This window comes from Mobula birostris, chromosome 1 (genome assembly GCF_030028105.1).
Source record: "Mobula birostris isolate sMobBir1 chromosome 1, sMobBir1.hap1, whole genome shotgun sequence".
NCBI lineage: Eukaryota > Metazoa > Chordata > Chondrichthyes > Myliobatiformes > Myliobatidae > Mobula > Mobula birostris.
Genome location: NC_092370.1, coordinates 12,489,143 through 12,502,879, shown reverse-complemented (window position 1 = coordinate 12,502,879; position 13,737 = coordinate 12,489,143). Strand labels below are relative to the sequence as shown.

Sequence of the window (13,737 nt, the reverse complement as noted above, 5' to 3'; positions counted from 1 at the left end):
AATTTTTCTGTCCTCTCTGATTCTGTCCTTTTCCATGATAATGCTAAAGGCCAGGGAGCGGTGATCACTGTCCCCCAGATGCTCACCCACTGAGAGATCTGTGACCTGACCCGGTTCATTACCTAGTACTAGATCTAGTATGGCATTCCCCCTGGTCGGCCTGTCCACATACTGTGACAGGAATCCATCCTGGACACACTTAACAAACTCTGCCCCATCTAAACCCTTGGAACTAATCAGGTGCCAATCAATATTAGGGAAGTTAAAGTCACCCATGATAACAACCCTGTTATTTTTGCACCTTTCCAAAATCTGCCTCCCAATCTGCTCCTCTGTATCTCTGCTGCTACCTATATTGATGCCAGTATCAAGACTGTATTAGTTGTTGACCCAAACAATGCATTTCGCTCAATGTTTTGACATTTCAATGTACATGTGACAAATAAAAGTAATCTTTAATTGCTATTTTTTTGAAGTAAATTTTCAAAGTCAAAATAAATTTTATTATCAAAGTATATATATGTCACCATATACAACCCTGAGATTCATTTTCCTGTGAGAATACTCAGCAAATTTATAGAATAGTAATTATAACAGGATCAATGAAGGATCAACTAGAGTGCAGAAGATATCAACCTGTGCAAATGAAAATATAAATAAATAGCAATAAATAATAAAAACATGAGATAACGAGGCGAAGAGCCCTTAAAATGAAATCATTGATTGTGGGAGCATCTCAATGAATGGGCAAGTAAGTGTAGTTAACCCCTTTTGTTCAGGAGCCTGATGGTTGAGGGGTACTAATTTTTCCTGAGGCTCTTGTACCTTTTACCTGATGGCAGCGGCGAGAAAGGACCATAGCCTGGGTGGTGAGGATCTCTGATGATGGCTGCTGCTTTCCTACGACAGCGTTTCATGTAGATGTGCTCAATAGTTGGGAGGGTTTTACCCATGATGGACTGCACCAAATCCACTACCTTTTTGTAGGATTTTCCTTCCAAGGGTATTGGTGTTCCCATACCAGGCCGTGATGCAGCCAGTCAATATATTCTCCATTACACATCAATAGAAGTTTGTCAGAGTTTTAGATGTCATGCTGAATCTTTGCAAAATCCTAAGGAAGCAGAGGTGCTGCTGTGCTTTCTTCGCAGTTGCACTTGAATGCTGGATCCAGAACAGATCCTCTGAAATAGAAACACCCAGGAATTTAAAGTTGCTTAACCCCTCCACCTCTGATCCTCCAATGAAGATCGGCTCATGGACGTCTGGTTTTCCTCTCCAGAAGTCAATAATCAATTCCTTGGTCTTGCTGACATTGAGTGAGAGGTTGATGTTATGACACCGCTCAGCCAAATTTTCAATCTCCCCCATATGCTGATTCATTACCGCCTTTGATACGGCCCACAGCAGTGGTGTCATCAGTAACCCAAAGCATTACTGCAGCAACAGAAATTGAATTGGACTGTTCTGATCAATGCTGATAACGAGATCAGCGTTAACCTGACAGTTGTGTAACCTGTTCTGATTTTACTCCTAGGTGCCGATGACTCAGAGTTCTCAAGGGATGTCTCAACAATCATACCCACAGACAATTGTACTGTCCAATCAGTCAGGTCAAGGAACACTTCCAGCTACTGGAATGTCTGTCTACTGCAATGTAATACCTCCTTCTCCTCAAAACAACCTGAGGTTGGTCACACCCCACTGCCCTGCCAGTAACATACCAGTACTGCCTGCTAACTGCAGGGCAAACTGTACAAACATCAGCAGCACCGGATGGCAGGTTAAATACTGAAACAGTGTGGTAGGATATCAAAGACAAAAGCATTTATGGACATGGTAACTTGAAAAAAAAAAGAATATTTGGAACATCATTCGAGGAACTAGAATTTAAATTCTCAGTAAATCACTGCTGGTACTGTTTAAAAAGTAAAGTTATATTTAAAAAAATGTTGGTTACTGGTGCAGCGTAGTCATGTCCTTGCTAGGTATGCCTTTGTAGCGTAGCGAAATGACATGGAATATCTGGGATAAGATGTCTCCTACTGGTGGGTGCCACTGTGTAGATTGTAATATCCCGATACTGATTAGTTTTGTACTTCGTGTTGAGTTTGTGAAGCTGAAAAGTATTAAATTAATTATATTAAAATATACATTGTACCAAAGCTGAAAGAGAAGGAATTGCTGAATGGAAGGGATAATTTATAGATAATATAGAGTTTTTTAAATGGATATATACTGTATTGTAGTGCTTATTCACAATAAAACTATTTGACCTCATGGATAAAGGTCACATTTCTACCATGTGATTGGTTTTCTCTCTTGACAGTTCAATTAGTTAAGTGACAGTTCTTAAGTGTTTTTGACAGGAGTTCAAATGTTGTTCGGAAGCCAGCTGCTAATTCATTTTTTTGCACTGAAGTTGCAGCCATTAATGAAGTAAGACTCTTATGTTTATTTGCATATTTATTATTGTACAGTAAAATACATGTTTCCTCATCCTAAACCAACCGTTAATCAGAATAATCATTTGCAAGTTTAGGTAAATAGCTTGCTTTTCTCCACCTTTGACACATCAGTAGATAAACCTTAAATTTAATGACCCTCCCCAGATTCCATCTATATAAGAAAGCTATTGACAAGGATGTTAATTCCGTAGATAAGTATTTTTATAAGGTGGTTAATATTTTGGAACTAATGGTGTTGCTGATCTTCACGATGTCAATGTGCGATGTGAAATAGTTTTTTTTATTATTGAGGGTAGATATTCTTGTGTTAGAAACTTCCTACACTAACAAAAGACTTTTCTGTGATCCATCCAAGGTAATATCTGACCTATGGGAAACCTCTAAAGCTTTCTAAAGTTTCTAAGTCACCAGATTGAATTAACCATTGCAAATTTGAATTATGATACAGACAGATGGCATTTAATATTGTAGCTCCACCACATGTAGTATTTCATTTTTGGATCGTTTAATTTGCTTGCATTTGAAGAGTTGAGAAATTAGATTTCAACTGGATTCCCATAGAAGTCTTTGATATAAGGTCTTCATGTGTGGATACTCCCATAGCAAACTAAACTGCTCAGTTTGTTATTCCAATTTAAAACCGTAAGACCATAAGACATTGGAAGAGAACTCGATACAATGCAGTATTTGGCCCCTCGAGTCTGCTCTGCCATTCCATCATGGCTGATTTATTATCCCTCTCAGCCCCATTCTCCTGTCTTCTCCCTGTGATATTTGACACCCCTGCTAATCAAGAACCTATCAAAATCAGAATCAGGTTTAATATCATCGACATATGTCATGAAATTTGTTGTTCAACATCTGCTTTAACAATACCCAATGACTTGACTTCCGAAGCTGCATGTGGCAATGAATTCCACAGATACATCACATCTCTGTTCTAAAGGGACGTTCTTGTATTCTGAGGCTATGCCCTCGGAATATTTCCACAATAGGAACATTCTTCTCCGTCTATCTAGGCCTTTCAGTATTCGGTAGGTTTCAATGAGATGCCCCCTCATTCTTCTAAACTCCAGTGAGTACAGGCTGCAATCCATCGAATGCAACTCCTATGTTAACCCTTTCAATCCCGGAATCATTCTCGTGAACCTCCTCTGCCAGCACATAAATTGCCCAAAACTGCTCATAATACTCCAAATGCAGTCTGATCAATACCACAGCATTACACCCTTGCCTTTGTATTCTAGTCCTCTTATATTTATTAATATACTGTTCATTGAACAGTATCCAGATTTCCAAAAGCTGATTTTTAGGGGTTGTGGGGTGGAGAGGTGGGGAAACAAATGCGGTTTCATTTCAGTACTTCAGAATCAAAATAATATCATTCGTATATGTTGAGAACTTTGTTGTTTTGCATCAGTGGTACAGTGCAATACATTATATTAAAAAAACTATTAATTACAAGAAAGAAAATATTAAAAAAAAACTAGTGCAAAAATAGAGCAAAAAAAACAATAGTGAGAACGACTCGGAACTGAACCTCTAATAATTAGGATTCCACCAGTTTCCCAGCCCTAATTTACATCCCTGTAGGAGTTACAACTTAAAGCTTTTTCTTACTATCCCATGTTTTGTATAATTTATGGTGTTTGGGATTGGGAACAAAGGCAGCTGGAAAAGATCCCATGATTCAAGAATAGGAATCCAAGTAACACATAACAAAGGTGCTTGAATACATGTAAAAGAAAAATTATAGTACTGCAGTTTGAACTCTTGAAAAATGATATTTGTGAAATGAGTTAGGGTATAAAGGGATCTAGAACATAGAACAGTACGGCACGTGAACAAGCAGGTCAGCCCCAGATGTTTTGCTGAGCCAATTAATGATGTCTAGTTACATTAATCCCTTCTGCCCTCAATACCCCTCCATATTATTGTGCCTATCTAAAAGCCCCTTAAATGCCCCTATCCAGGCACCCATCATCTCTGTGTGAATAAACTTCTCTGGGTCATCTCCTTTAAACTTAGCCCTTCTCTCATGCCCTCTGCTAATAAAGATTCTGTTCCTAACCTGTAGGCATTTGGAATGTGGGAGGAAACCGGAGCACCTAGAGGAAACTCACGGGGTCACGGGGAAAATGTGCAAACTCACTGGCAGGAATTGAACCCCTATCTTACGGCCGGCTGCTGTAAAGAGATGGCATTAGATGTCTCAACCTTCAGCCTTCAGAGTTCCAGAGAAAACAATCATAGCTTGTCCAACTTTTCATTACAGTACATAAGACCATCAGACCATAAGATACTGGAGCAGAAATAGACCATTTGGCCCATCGAGTCTGTTCTGCCATTTCATCATGGCTGATCCATTTCCCTCTCAGCACCAATCTCCTGCCTTCATGCCCTGACTAGTCAAGAATCTATCAATCTCTGCCTTTAAAGATACATAAAGACTTGGCCTCCACAGCCACCAGTGGCAATGAATTCCACTGGTGAATTAGTGCACATGCCCTCTAATCCAGAGAGCATGGTGCTGAACCTCTTCTGTACCCTCTCCAAAGCCTCCACGTCCTTCCTATAATGGGGCGACCAGAACTGAACACAGTACTCCACATGTGGCCTGACTAGAATGTTAAAAAGCTGCAACGTAGCTTCTCCACACTTGAGCTCAGTGCCTTGACTCATACAGTCATTTTCAGGGAGCTGTGGACTTGGATCCCAAGAGCCCTCTGTACATCAGTATTGTATTTACTTTCCCAAGCCTTCTCTTGAGGCTTATAAAATGAATGGAACCTCGATGTGTTTCTCTAAAACATCAATGGATAAGTGACCTTTGCATTGTGGGAGTAGTGGAACCGCTCATTAGACCAGTCTCAATACCAATCAGTTTCAGTCTATTAACCAACAGACATCGACCACACATACTATAATGAGAGGCTGGGCAAACTTGGGTTGTTTTCTCTGGAGTGGCGGAGGCTAAGGAGAGATGTGATACAGATTTATAAGATTATGAGAGGCATGGTGAAGAGCAGACAGACAGTATCTTTTTTTTTTACGGGATCCAAATGTCTAATACCAGAGGGCATATATTTAAGGTGAAAAGGAGATACGAGAGGCAAGTTTTTTTACACGGAGATTAGCAGGTGCCTGGAATGCGCTGCTTGGGTTGGTGGTAGAGGCTAAAATATGGGGGACATTTAAATAGTCACATGTATGTGATGGAAATGGAAGGATGTGGACATTGTAGTCAGAAGGGATTAGTTTATATGGCCTTTGATTATTAATTTATTTGGTTCAGCACAACACTGTGGGCCCAAGGGCCTGTTCCTGTGTTGTACTGTTCTATGTTCACACTTTCCAGTGATCACAACATTTCCAACTGAACTTTCTCCTTCCTAATCAATATACAGTAAGCTGAAACTTTATGTTTCTTCGCTCTAATCAGCCAGTTGCAAACATTATATAATAGATTTGGCAGATGATGATTTGCTTAATTCATTAAATTTCTGCTTCTGAGGTTTTGGGAAAGCATTTCATAGCCTTTAATGTCTTTATTGTGCATTAATACATCTCCTGCAAAGTCAAAGTAAATTTATTAATTATGTATATACACATCAACATATCATGACTTGAGATTCATTATCTCACAGGCATTTACAAGAAAATAAGAAAATACAATAGAATTTATGAAAACTATACAAAGGCTGACAAATAGACAATGTGCAAAAGAAAACAAACTGCAAATTATTGTGATAACCCATCGGATCAATTCCGTTGCTCTCTCAGGTATAACATCAAGAAAACATGCTTTTTGAAAAGCTCATTATCAAAATATCATCCTTACCATCTTAATTTGAAGTAAATGCTCCCTTTAGGTTGAAATTTGGATTCTAATCGGAAATGAGCAAAGGGATTAGAGAGCATCACAGCTATAACAGGGTTTATAACAATACTCTCATCATGGTCATAGAGTATTACAGCAGAAAAACTTGCTGAACTATTATTCTGCCTAGTCCCGTTGACCTGCACCTAAACTCCCTCCCCTCCATGTACTTATCCAAACTTCTCTTAAATGTTGAAATCGAATCTACATCCACTACTTGCACCACCACCCTCTGAGTGAAGAAGTCCCACCTCAGGTTCCCCTTAAACATTTCACCTTTCACCCTTAACCCATGAATTCTAGTTCCAATCTCCCCCAACCTCAGTGGGAAAAGCTGCTTCCATTTACTCCTCATAACTTTGTATATCTCTATCAAATCAAATCTCTGCTCGTTTTCATATAATCTAGGCAATAATGTCCTCAGGGTGATCCGGTTTCCTCCCACAGTCCAAAGACTTACTGGTTGGTAGCTTAATTGATCATTGTAAGTTGTCCCGTGGTTAGGCTAGGGTTAAATCGGGGGGCGCTGGGCGGCGTGGCTGAAAGTCCTGGAAGGGCCTACTCCACATGGTATCTCAATAAATAAATAGGTAAACTCAAACATAGAAGTATAAGTATTAGTCTGCTTGCACTAGTATCTGAATATTTACACCCTATTCTAAGTAACATTAATAGTAAATTAACGCCACATGCAGCTGTGGAGGCCAGGTCGTTGAGTGTATTCAAGGCGGAGATTGATAGGCCGAGAACTGGGGTTGAGGAGGAGGAAAAAAAAAGGATCAGCCATGATTGAATGGCGGAGCAGACTCAATGGGCTAGATGGCCTAATTCTGCTCCTATGTCTTATGGTCTAAATTAGGATTAATGCTTTATTTTAATATTAATTAACCCTTTATTTGAATTTGGGCTCTTATGTAGTTGCCTAAAATCAACTTACAGATTTTTGAAGACTTGTGAACTAAAATAGGCTGAGGTCATCAATTGCTCATATGCAGGTTCATAAAGTAAAATAATTCCTTAGCCTAGGGAATAAAGTCCTAACCTATTTAAGCATTCTCTATAACCCAGGTCCTCAAGTCCTGGCAACATCCTTGTAAATTTTCTCTGTACACTTTCAATCTTATTGAGATCTTTCCTGTAGGTAGGTGACCAGAGCTGTACACAGTACTCCAAATTAGGCCTGACTAATGTCTCATACAACTCCTGGACTGAGTATTTATATATATATCTACAGGAGGCACTGCCTCGAGAAAGCAAAATCCATCTTCACTAATAACGTGGCCATGAATGTATGTTCATGGTCTTCTGCTGCTGTAGCCCATCGATGTGTTCTGTGTTTAGAGATGCTCTTCTGCGCAAACTGGTGTAAAGTGTCATTTTTTGAGTTCTTGTTGCCCTTCTGTCAGCTTGAACTAGTCTGCTTATCATCCTCTGACCTTTCTCATTAACAAGGCATTTTCGCCCCACACATTTATCATTATTCGCACCATTCTCTATAAACTCTAGAAACTGTTGTGTGTGAAAATCCCAGGAGATCAGCAGCTGCTGAGGTACTCAACCAGCCTGCCTTTAAGCGACAACCATTCACGGTCAAAATCACATTACTTCACCATTCTGATGTTCGGTCTGAACAACCACTGAACCTCTTGACCATGCCTACGTGCTTTTACATATTGTGTTGCTGCCACATGACTGGCCAATTAGATATTTGCATTAACGAGCAGATATACAGGTGCTCCTAATAAAATGGCCTCTGAGTATACCGTATACACTGGAGAATAGGATGAGTAGCATCTTCTTCCACTAATGATGTCATGATCTAAGTTTATCGCCAGCTGAAATCAGAATCAGGTTTACTGTCACCGACATACATCGTGAAATATGTTGTTTTGTGGCAGCAATACATTGAAATGCCTAAAATGTAGTATAAATTACAATAAATATATAAATAATGCTCTGAAGGTAACTGGATAGTGTTCAGCTACATAACAAACCTCTAAAAAGTCCTTTTCAGGTAGAATGCTGTTCTGAAAGCATGTGACATTCTTTGATTTCTTTTTGGACCAGATCCCTTAACTTATGCACTGTATATTTTATAGTATCTGTTAATTAGAATAACATTGAAATTTATGACCTTGCACACCTTCAACCTGCAGTTCTTGGTATACAAGGTCATAAAATTCAACGTTATTCAATGTGACTGCCCTAACTTGGCATTTGGTATTGTTACTCTCAATATGGGGCGGCACGGTAGTGTATTGGTTAGCACAACGCTTTACAGTACCAGCAACCCAGGTTCAGCAACAGGCCACTGTCTGTAAGGCCTGTTTCCTCCAGGTGCTCCGGTTACCTCCCAGAGTCCAAAAGTCTACCAAATGGTAGATTAATTGATCTTTGTAAGTTGTCCCGTCATTAGGTTAGGGTTAAATCGAGAGGAGATTGCTGGGCGGTGTGGTTCAACGGCCAGAAGGGCCTATTCCATTCTGTACCTCAATCAATCAATAGATAAATAAACTCAAACACGTTAGTATAAAGTCTCTGCTTACACTAATATCAGAATATTCCCGCCCATTCTAAGTAACAGTAATAATAAATTAGGATTAAAGCTTCATTTTACTCTTATGTAATTCTTTATTTGAATTTGGGCTCTTATATAGTTCCTTAAAATTAAGTTATAAATTTTTGCAAACTTGTGAACTAAAATAGGCAGAGGATTCAAAGATGATCGATTGCTCATATGTAAGGTTCATGAAGTAAAATAATTACTTAACCTAGGAGTTCCCAAACCTTTTTATGCCAAGGACCCCAGGTTGTGATCCCCTGCCTTAGCCTGACACCCATGAAATGTGTTCAGTTTAAAATCCTGCCATTTCCATGCAATCTCACCTTCAAAATTCCTACTGTGTCACATCTCTGCTTAGGCAGAAATATTCTGAGCATTAAGAGATTACAGTAAGTCCCACAGCAAGCTGTTAGATCACCTGAAATATCTGCCTAAAATGGGATCAAAGTCAAAGTGAAGGTAAATATGGGTATTGTATGTTGGTGCCAGGGAGTGTGGTGATGCTTGCAGGCTGCACCCAGCGTATGCTTAGGTGTGCTGGCTGTTAACACACCCAAAGGTGCGCTGAGATGAGGAGGAATTTCATTAGCCAGAGATTGGTGAATCTGCGGAATTCATTGCCACAGATGACTGTGGAGGCCAAGTCATCAGGTATATTTAAAGTGTAGATAGATAGGTTCTTAATTTGTCAGGGTGTGAAAGGTTACGGGGAGAAGGCAGGAGACGGAAATGGATCAGCCATGATAGGCTGATGGCCTGATTCTGTTCCTTTCCATTATGGTCTTGACAAAAACAATTCATTTCACTGTATGTTTTGAAGTACATGTGATAAATGGATCTTGAATCTTGAATTTATCATCAGGTATGTATGTCACCATACACAGTACTGCCTTGAGATTCAATTTCCAGCAGACATTTAATAGAATCAGTGGAAAACTACACACAAAACCTAACAAGCAACCAACTTGCAAGAAAAAAGACTAATTGTGCAAATAATAATAAAACAAAAAAAAAGCAGTGAGAGTATGAGTTGCCCAGTCCTTGAAAGCGAGTCTGTAGGTTTGTGGCGTCAGTTCAGCATTGAGGTGAGAAGCGTTGAGGTGGCCCAATCCCAGTTTCCTGATGAACTTATGGTGCTGAAATTCTTTTTCTTCCACCCCAGTATGTTCCCTTGGATGTTGAACACAGATTTAACTGTAAACATGTCTTTCTATATTTGTCGCACTATATGCGTAAGATAAACGTATTTGTAAATTTATCTGGTAACAAGAGTTTGAATAACCAACACAATCAATGTATTTTTAGATGGATAGTTGGATGTACTTTTAATTTTTGTTTTTTTTTATAATCTTTTTTATTTGAATAATAATAGCAAATAAAGAAAATTGTATGAAAGTATTTATACAGCTTCAATAAAGAGTGTTGTGTAAATACTGAGGATGTTAAAACTTTCTCTCTGACTCCATCATTCAACAGAAAGTTTGATTGTCTGCTCCACCTACTTTCTCAAAGTTCAAAGTAAATTTATTATCAAAGTACATATATGTCACCATAAACTACGCTGAGATTCATTTTCTTGCAGGCATTCACATTAAGTACAAAGAAGAGCAATGGAATCAATTGAAAACCTCACACAGGACAGACAAAAATAACAGTTGTGTACTCTGATTCACTATCCAGTGACCAAAGTGGGCGTTATCGTGTGGTAATTACTGATTTTGGGTGAGGTCCTGTTTGACTGACCTTCGCCATTGATCAGAATCAGGTGTATTATCAAAGTTCAAAGTAAATTTATTATCAAAGTACATATATGTCACCATATACAATATTGAGATCAACATTTTTGCAGGTATAATCAATAAATCCTATAACCATAATAGAATCAATGAAAGACCACACCAACTGGTCTTACAACCAGTATGCAAAAGGCAACAAACTGCAAATACAAAAAGAAAGAAAAAATCAATAATAGTAATAAATAAATAAGCAATAGGTATTGAGACATGGGATGAAGAGTCCTTGAAGGGAGTCCATAGGTTAAGGAAACAGTTCAGTGTTGGTCTGAGTGAAGTTATCCCCTGTGCTTGAGGGGTAATAACTGTTCCCGAACCTGGTGATGTGAGTCCTGAGGCTCCTGTACCTCCTTCCTGATACAAGCAGTGAGAAGAGAGCATAGCCCTCTCACTTTATAATGATTTAAAGCTTTTGAGACTTAATGCACATCATGCATTGAAGAAACTCTACATGATAAAAGGGAGGGAACTCTCGAGTGTGCTTTTATTATGAAGTGATACGGCACATAAAGAACTTATTTCAGTCCTTTGAAAGGACTATCCAATTATGTGCTGCCCTTTATCCAGCCCCATGACTTTTATCAAATTTTGAAGGTTACTATTCAACATCTGTCAACATCAAGTTAACAAATTTCACGTCACATGCTGGTGATAATAAACCTGATTCTAATCTTTCAAATGGTGCATTCTGCATAGCGTAGCCATTAGTGTAACACTATTATAGTGCCAGTGACTGGGATTCATTTCTCATAGTCGTCTGTAAGGAGTTTGTACGTTCTTTACCCCACCCCCACACTCCGGTTTCCTCCCACATTTCAAAGATGCACCGGTTATAGTTAGTGAGTTGTGGGTATGCTATGTTGGCACTGGAAGCATGGTGACACTTCCAGGCTGCTCCCAGCAGATCTTCAGGACTGCTGGTCGTCGACAGAAAATAAGTGACTTAGTTCACTGTTCATTTCGATGTTTTGATGTACATGTAACAAATAAAAGTAATCTCTATCTTTAATTGCACAAAAGAAATTATCTACATTCATAAGTTATAATATACCCAATTTCTCCTCCGCTGTCATGCAACTTCCAAAATCTCCTTATTAACTATGTACCTCAAGTTCAAAAGCCTTCATGTCTTTCATCAGGGTAAAATCCATGGCAAGTGACGCTATGCCACCATATCAACCTTACAGGAAAGGTGTGTTACAGGAAAAGCATGATTAAACTGGTGTTACAAGGTCCTAGTAGGTCAGGCAGCATCTATGGAAAGGAATAAACAGTCAACATTTCAGGCCAACTCCCTTCAACAGGACTCGGGCCTGAAGGGAGGTTCTCAGCCCGAAATGTTGACTGTTTATTCCTCTTCATAGATGCTGCCTGACTTGCCAAGCTCCTCCAGCATTTTGTATGTGCTACTCTGGATTTTCAGCATCTGCAGAATCTCCTGTGTTTACAAGGATCTTGCCAGGATGAGAGGGCATGAATTATGGCCAGGCTAGGTGATTACACCATGGAATGTAAGAGACTGAGGTGTGAGCATATAGAGGTTTATAAAATTTTGGGAGGCATAGATAAATTAGGCAGCAACAGTCTTTCCCCCAGGGTAGTGCAGTTCAAAACTGGGGGTCATAGGTCTAAGCTGAGAGGGAAAGGGACAACGTTTTAACACAGAAGGTGGTGAGTATATGGAATGGGCTGCCAGAGTAAGTGGTTGAGGCAGGTTCAATAGCAGTGTATCATTTGAGAAGCACTTGGACAGGTACTGTCTATAGAGAAGCAGGGCTTAGATCATGAGCAATTACAGGAAATTGGGATTACCTGGGTGGGCAATAGTTGGGCTGAAGGGTTTGTACCCGTGCTATATTGCTCTATGAATCTATCAAGGTTGTGGAACATTTTGGAAAGGGAAACAGAGTTAACGCTTCAGGTCAAAGCCCTTTTATCATAACTGGGAAGGTGAGGCACAGGTTTTAAGGTTTTAACTTGCAGTGAGGGTGAGGAGGGATGAATAAACCAGAGGAAATACTTCTGATGTTGGCATCATAGTGCCAGTTTCAAAGGAAGATCTGCAAATTGAAATGTTAACTGATGGAGTCATACAGCACAGAAACAGGCCATTTGGCCCAACTGATCCATGCTATGCAAGATTCTCATTTCCCCACATTTGACTCATATCCCCCTCATCCATTTACCTGTTCAAGAACAGTACCATGGCAGGTTAGTCAGCGTCCCTCAGCATTCAGGATGGGGTAGTAAATTGAATTAGACTTCAGCCTTGTGGGACAAGCCAGAGAGCGGTGGTAGATGTTTGCCTCTTTGCCCGGAGGCCTGTGACTAGTGGAGTGCCACAGGGATTGGTGCTGGAGCCTTTGTTGTTTGTTATCTATATCAACGAACCATATCCATAACTGGATCAGCAAATCTGCAGATGACACCAAGATTGGGGGTGTAGTGGACAGTGAGGAAGGCTATCATGGCTTGCAGAGGGATCTGCATCAGCTGGGAAAGTGGGCTGAAAAATGGCAGATGGAATTTAATGCAGACAAGGGCGAGGTTTTGCAGTTCGGTAGGACCAACCAGGATAGGTCTTACACAGTGAAGAGTAGGGCATGGGGATAGTGGTAGACCAAAGGGATCACAGAATATAGATCCAACATTCATTGAAGTGGCGTCACAGGAAGATAGATTTGTAAAGAAAGCTTTTGGCATATTGGCCTTCATAAATCAATGCATTGAGTACAGGAGATGGGATGTTATGTTGAAGTTGTACAAAACATTGGTGAAGCCTAATTTGGAGTATTGTGTGCAGTTTTGGTCACCTACCTACAGGGAAGATGTAAATAAGTTTGAAAGAGTACTGAGTAAATTTGCAAGGATATTGCCAGGTCTGGAGGACCAGAGTTATCAGGAAAGATTGAATAGGTTTAGGACTTTATTCCTTAGAATGTAGAAGATGGAGAGGAGATTTGATAGAGGTAAACAAAATTATGAGGGGTATCAATAGGGTGAATGTAAGCAGGCTTTTTCCACTGAGGTTGG

The 13,737-nt window shown here is 39.7% G+C and overlaps 1 protein-coding gene across 4 annotated transcripts in view; it reads left to right on the top strand.

Moving 5' to 3' along the window:
• LOC140186273 (cAMP-regulated phosphoprotein 21-like) overlaps window positions 1-2,191 on the top strand; it is a 379,019-nt gene extending 376,828 nt beyond the window's left edge. For all 4 annotated transcript variants that reach the window (XM_072242365.1, XM_072243188.1, XM_072241563.1 and 1 more), the window contains one exon: window positions 1,538-2,191. In XM_072242365.1, coding sequence (XP_072098466.1) covers window positions 1,538-1,795 — 258 coding nt within the window. In that variant the 3' untranslated portion in view covers window positions 1,796-2,191. The remainder of the gene's footprint in view (window positions 1-1,537) is intronic.
• Window positions 2,192-13,737: the final 11,546 nt, after the last annotated feature.